The sequence below is a fragment of the Camarhynchus parvulus genome, chromosome 10 (assembly GCF_901933205.1).
Source record: "Camarhynchus parvulus chromosome 10, STF_HiC, whole genome shotgun sequence".
In the NCBI taxonomy this organism is placed as follows: domain Eukaryota; kingdom Metazoa; phylum Chordata; class Aves; order Passeriformes; family Thraupidae; genus Camarhynchus; species Camarhynchus parvulus.
The window spans coordinates 3,210,738-3,217,150 of NC_044580.1; the positions used below are offsets into that span (position 1 = coordinate 3,210,738).

At 59.3% G+C, this 6,413-nt stretch overlaps 1 protein-coding gene across 2 annotated transcripts; it reads left to right on the forward strand.

Annotated features, from left to right (window-relative positions):
• The first annotated feature begins 1,835 nt into the window (after nucleotides 1–1,835).
• Nucleotides 1,836–5,005, forward strand: LOC115907650 (immunoglobulin superfamily containing leucine-rich repeat protein-like). 2 transcript variants are annotated; one of them, XM_030955649.1, is made up of 2 exons: nucleotides 1,836–1,942; nucleotides 2,838–5,005. In XM_030955649.1, the coding sequence occupies exon 2, from the start codon at nucleotides 2,847–2,849 to the stop codon at nucleotides 4,071–4,073; it is 1,227 nt and encodes a 408-aa protein (XP_030811509.1). In that variant the 5' UTR covers nucleotides 1,836–1,942; nucleotides 2,838–2,846; the 3' UTR covers nucleotides 4,074–5,005. The 2 variants fall into 2 exon arrangements, with proteins under 2 accessions (XP_030811509.1, XP_030811510.1); XM_030955650.1 differs by lacking the exon at nucleotides 1,836–1,942 and adding an exon at nucleotides 2,106–2,445.
• The last annotated feature ends 1,408 nt before the right edge of the window (nucleotides 5,006–6,413 follow it).

A 6,413-nucleotide genomic window follows, 5' to 3' on the forward strand; every position in this document is an offset into this window, starting at 1 on the left:
TGGGAATTCCCAGTTTGAGCAGTTGGGAAAATGTCCCAGTTTGACTAGTCAGGAATGTCCCAGTTTGACCAGTCAGGAATGTCCCAGTTTGACCAGTTGGGAATTCCCAGTTTGACCAGTTTGGGGTGGACAGGGACCGTTCCCATTCCCTTGTGGGATCTGGGGGATGAAATCCCCACAATCCCAATTTTCCGAGCTTTTCTTGGGAATTCTCCACAGGGACACGAGGAGGTGGCACTGGTGTCATCCCTGGTGCCATCCCCTGGTGACATCCCCGGTGCCATCCCTTTGGAGAATTTGGGGATTTTCTCCTCCCTCTTGACCCAGCCCTGGCCCCACAACCCCTCTGTGGGGTCACCCTGCCACCCTGTGTCCCCAAACCCTGTCTGCAAGCCTTGTCCCCAAAGCCAGTCCCCACTCCCTGTTCCCAAACCCTCTTCTCACCTCCTGTCCCCAAACCCTGACCCCAAAACCTATCCCCAACCCTGTCCCCAAACCCTGACCCCAAACCCTGTCCCCAAACACTGACCCCAAACCTTGACCCCAAACCCTGTCCCCAAACACTGACCCCAAACCCTGCCCAAAAACCCTGTTCCCAAAGACTAAACCCAACCCTGACCCCAAAACCTATCCCCACCCCTATCCCCAACCCCTGTCCCCAAACCCTGTCTCCAAAGCATGACCCCAAATCCTGTCCCCAAACCCTGTCCCCAAACCTTGACCCCACTGTCCCCAATCCCTGTCCCCAAACACTGACCCCAAACCTTGACCCCAAACCCTGTCCCCAAACCCTGACCCCAAACCCTGTCCCCAAATGGGGTTTTGGGGGATTTTGGGGGTCAAGGGTTTGGAGTGGATGAGATTTTGGGAGATTTGGGGGCGCAGAGGTGTGGGGTGATGGGGTTTTGGGGGATTTTGGGGGACAGGGAATTGGGGCATTGGGTTTTGTGGGGTTTTAGGGGCAGGGATTTGGGGTCATGAGGTTTTAGGGGCTCTTGGGGGACAGGGATTTGGGGTGATGGGGTTTTAGGAGATTTTAGGGGCAGGGAATTGGGGTGACAGGTTATTTTGGGGCACAGGGAATTGGGGTAATGGGTTTTTAGAGGATTTGGGGGAGCAGGGAATTGCGGTGACGGGATTCAGGAGATTTAGTGGGACAAGAAATAGGGCTGAGGGAGTTTTAGGGGATTTTGGGGGCGGAGGTGTGGGAGGACGGGGTTTGGAGAGATTTTGGGGTATAGGAAATTGGGGTAATGGGTTTTAGGTGATTTTGGGGTACAAGGAATGGGGTAATGGGTTTTTAGGGGATTTTGGGGGGCAGGGGTGTGGGGTGACAGGGTTTTAGAGGATTTTGGGGGACAGGGATTTGGGATAATGGTTTTTTAGAGGATTTGGGGGCTCGCGGGTGTGGGGTAATGGGCTTTAGGGGATTTTGGGGTCCGGGGTGTGGGTTGATGGGGTTTTAGGGGATTTTGGGGGGCAGGGAATTGGGGTGATGGTTTTTTAGGGGATTTTGGGCTCAGGGGTGTGTGCTAACAGGTTTTAGGGTACTTTTGGGGTCCGGGGTGTGGGTTGATGAGGTTTGGCAGGATTTTGGGGGGCAGGGAATTGGGGTCACTGTTTTTTAAGGGATTTTGGGCTCGGGGGTGTGTGCTAACGGGTTTTAGGGGATTTTGGGGGGCAGGGGCTTGGGGTCACTGTTTTTTAAGGGATTTTGGGCTCAGGGCTGTGTTCTAACGGGTTTTAGGGGATTTTGGAGGAGCCGAGGCCCCGCGGGCGGGCGCGGGTCGGTGCCATGGAAAACAATCCGGGCCCGGGGGACGGGGAGGGGACGGGCCGGGAGGAGCAGCAGCGGCAGGAGGAGGAGGAGGAGAAGCCGAGGAGGGCCCGGGAGCGGCGGGACCGAGCCCAGCGGAGCGGGGACCCCGGGGCTCCACCGGCGGTGACGGGGCGGGGGCGCGGGCCCGGGGAGCGGGGCTGGAGCGGGGGAAAACCGGGGGAAAAATCGGGAACAAACTGCGGGGAAGGAGGGAAGGGAAGGAGGCAGGGCGGTTATTCACGGCTCTGGAATGCGCCGGGAAGGGGTGGGGGGAGCCCCGGGGGGCTCGGGAAAAGGGGTGGGATGCCACCCGCAGCTCCAGGAGGGACAAAATCCCGGGATTGCCCTCCCCAGGTCGCGGGAGATGGGGTCTGTCCCTCCCTGGGCACCCCGAAATGCCACCTGGAGCTCCCCCAGAGCCAGCGGGGCGCCTTTGGCACCCCTCGGATCCCGACGGGGTTTATTCCCGAGAAATTCCCGCCGGGAATGGCAGGGCTGGGAATGGAGGGCAGGGGAGCTGGCCTGCGAGGCTCAGACAAAGGGGTCTGGCTGCCAGCTGCTGGGAATTCCGAGCGGGAACGAACCTCTGGAGCGCCCTGGAGAAGTCACCCAGAGGAGAATGAGGAGTTAAGTCGGGAAAAATTCCCTTCCCAAGGATTCCAGCGGCCGCGGGGACCCCACAGTCCCTGGCTGAGAGAAGGCGCCGGGTTTTTTCCATGACACGGCCTGCGAGCCCGCTGGAAATCCCGAAAATTCCGTGATTTATGGCAAGGCTGGTTGGGAAAGAGCTGCGGCGGCTCTGTTCCTCCTCAGCTCAGCGGGAGGAACCCGGAACCCCCCGGCTCCCGCTCCTCATCCCAAACAGCGTTTCATCCCAAACCCGGAAAAGGTTTTCCAGAGAGGGAAGGACGGGCTCGAGGGGGAGAGGGGCCGGGATTGAGGGGATCTCCCAAACTGCTGGAATTGTTTCCCATCCCGGCTGTTTGGCAGGGCTCATTCCCATCTCTGTCCCCGGCAGGACGCGAGGATGAGGCCGCTGCTGGGCGTCCTGGCGCTGGCGACGCTCCTGTCGCCAGGCCTGGCCTGTCCCACGCCGTGCTCCTGCTCCACCAAGAAGAACGGGCGACTGCTGGCCGAGTGCGCCTACCGCGAGCTGCGGGACGTGCCACGGGGCCTGTCCCCCAATGTCACCATCCTCACGCTCTCCGCCAACCGCCTGGGCCGCCTGGGCCGCGCCTCGCTGGCCGAGGTGCCCGAGCTGCAGTCGCTGTGGCTGGGCTACAACCACATCTCCTCGGTGGAGCCCGGCGCCTTCGCCGCGCTGCCGCACCTCAAGAACCTGGACCTGAGCCACAACCGGCTGGCGGATTTCCCCTGGCAGGACCTGCGCAACCTCAGCTCGCTGCAGATCCTCAAGCTCAGCAACAACCGCCTGGCCGCCGTGCCCCGCGGGGCGCTGGCTGGCCTGCGGGAGCTGCGCTCGCTCTGGCTCAACGACAACGAGCTGGCCACGCTGGCCAGCGGCACCTTCGAGGGGCTGCCGGCGCTGGCGCAGCTGCAGCTCTTCCACAACCCCTTCAACTGCTCCTGCAAGCTTTTCTGGCTCAAGGAGTGGGCGCACGACACCTCGGTGGTGCTCTCCAGGGCCGGCTCCACGCTGTGCGCCGCGCCGGCGCGGCTGCGGGGCCGGCCGGTCACCGACATCCCCAGCGCGCTCTGCGTGCCGCCTTCGGCCCAGCTCACCTACCTGTCGGGCCCGGGGGACGGGCTGACGCTGAGCCTGCACTGCAGCGTGGCCGGCAGCCCCCCGCCGGAGATCCGCTGGCAGATCCGCACGGCCAAGCGCCGCGTGGACATCCACGGGCCCACGGTGGCGCGGGACGGCGGCGCCAAGGTGGGCCGGCAGCGCTTCCTGGCCTTCAAGAATGGCACCATGGCCATCCCCGACTTCGGCAAGGAGGATGAGGGCACCTACACCTGCGTGGCGGTCAACGACGTGGGCACGAGGGACGTGTCCGTCAACGTGGCGCTGGCCGGCTCGGCCAACCCGGCCGAGGAGCTGCCCCGCGATGACCCGCAGGCCGGGCACCCCGGCGGGCACAGCTGCGCCAAGGGCGACGAGCTGGACCCGACCGGCATGGGCGAGAAGTTGGTCATCGTCTACCGCGTGGCCGGCCAGGCCCGGAGCGGCGCGGGAGCCCAGGAATTCCGCCTGGGAATTCTGCTGCTGGCTCTGGGGCTGCTGCTCTGGTGAAGGGCGGGCGGGCGGTGCCTCAGGATTCCCGTTTTTTCCATAGTTTTCCCTCTCGTAGTGCCTTTGCTGAGCTTCTGGCATCCGGGAGCGCTCCGGAGCCCGACGGGGCCACCGCAGGGGTGGTGATGCAGCCCTTGCCGTTCCCGTTCCTGGAGGAACTCAGGGAACGTGGGGTGGATCCAGCCCGGATCCAGCCAGGATCTGCCACCAATTCCCGGCTTTTGTCCCTGCCCAGATCTGAGGCAGCCGCAGGAGGTGACAGTGGTGACAATCCTGCCCCAGAGCCACCCACGGCTGCTGCCGGGGAGGGATCCAAGGATAAAATCCCTGGACGTGGGGTCTTGGGGGACACGGATGGGACAGAGGATTGGGTTGGACCCACAGCCTTGGATTGGGAAGAAATTCACCGGTTTTATCCCTGTAGGAGCATTCCGAGCACCTCCAAGGCCTTGGAATGCTGCAGGAATCCCAAAAACCCCCTGACCTCCATCCCAAAAACCCGTCTGGACTGGACCCACCAGGCTTGAGCCAAAGATTCCCAAAGTGTTCCCGGCGGGAATGGGGGAAAGATTGGGAACAGCAGAGAAGCTGAGCTGCCTTGAAGCCATAAATATTCCCCAAGTGCTCCAGAATTCCCGGCGGGACAAATATTCCTTCTCCGGGTGTCCCGGGAAACCCTCGGGGGATTTTGGGAATGTCCATGGCCCCCGGACTGGGAAACAGCACCGGAATTCCCAGTGGGATCTGGGCACACCCTGCAGCCCCCTGGCCTTGTAACGCCCTGTAGGGACAGCAATAAATGCCTCTAATTAATGCCTTTAATTAATGCCTTTAATTAAGAAATACCCATCATAAACACCTGTAATAAAAAAACAATTCTAATAAATACCGTGAATTAATAATTACTTTTTTTATAAACACCTTGAATAAACTCCTTTTTTTTTATCTAAACCAGCTGGGCTTCGCTTGGTCTGTGCATCCCAAAATTCCCTGAGACGGCCACTCCTGGGCTCCCCCCGATTGTCCCCAACCCTCCTGGATCAGGGGACACTTCTGTCGTTCCCAGCTATCCCAAATCCTCCCCAGTGCTGGAGAACCCCCAAAACCTTCCCAATTCTGGAGCATCCCAAGATCCCCCAAATTTCCCTGTTCCCCCCCACCCCAAACCCCCAAAATCCTGGGATATCCCAAAATCCCTCCCTGCAGCAGCTTGGGAATGGAATCGACCCCAAAATCAGAGCCTGGATCTCTCCAGCACCAAAATTCCTTATCCAGAGGGATTTTAGGGAAAGGGCAGCCGAGGTCTCTGTGGGAAGCTCTGGGATTCCCACAAACTTTTCCCACTGTGGGATAAAAACCGCGGCCCCAGTGGAAGTTTTGGGTTCATTTCACAGGATCCGACTTCTAAACTCCATTTTATCCCTGGGAATAGCGAGATCCAGGATTATTCCTGAAATTCCAGCTGGGATGGATGGGGTGAGGATGTGGATTTGGGGTTTCCAGACGAGCCGGGAATCAACAGGAAGGGGAAGAAATTCCCGAATCCCGCCCAGGGCGCTGCTGCTATCCTGAAAACCGCACAAATTCCGTGGATCTCCAGGGAGCCTTGGGTGGGGCTGTGGAAACTGATCCCAAAATTCAGCCCCGCCCGTAGCACGGAGCTGCCACAGATTTTAGGGATTTTAAAATGGATTTTAGAGATTTTTTGGGATTTTTTTAAAAAAGATATTTTGGATATACCTGGGATTTTTAAAGGGATTTTTAAAGGGTTTTTTAAAGGGGTTTTAGGGTCTCTTTGGAGCTGCAGGGGTTGGGATGGTCTGGGAAGGAATCCTGGGAAAAGGGAGGAAACCCCAAAGCATGGGAATCACCCCCAGTGCCCCCGAACCATCCTGAGGGTGCTGGGAACATTCCAGAGGGAGGGAATGGCATCCCTGGGATCCTGCAGAGAGCAGCTCTGGCCACTTCCAAGGAAATCCCAGCATGATCCGGCATCTCCATGCAGGGCGGGCTGAGAATTCCCAAGGGAATCTTGGAGTGTTTGGGATCCACCAGGAGCCTGCTCATTCCAGCTCAAAAAGTCAGGAATTCCGGGATTTAAGAGCAGGAAGAGGTGATCCAGCACCACCTCATTCCCATCCCAATGGTGTTTTATCCCCAAAATTCCCCGCTCCCATTCCTGCCCTTCCCAAAGCTTTGGGAACGTGAAGGGAGCGGTTTTCCTGTAAAACTTCCCTAAAGTGGGATCACGGATCAGATCCCTGAAATCTCTGCTGGGTGAGGCCATCCCAACCATTCCCTGGATTCGGGGCTGGGGTGGTCCCAAATCCTGTTGGAAGG

What these genes read in the sequence shown, in the direction of transcription:
- LOC115907650 (XM_030955649.1), top strand. Translation starts at nt 2,847, where the DNA reads ATGAGGCCGCTGCTGGGCGTCCTGGCGCTGGCGACGCTCCTGTCGCCA.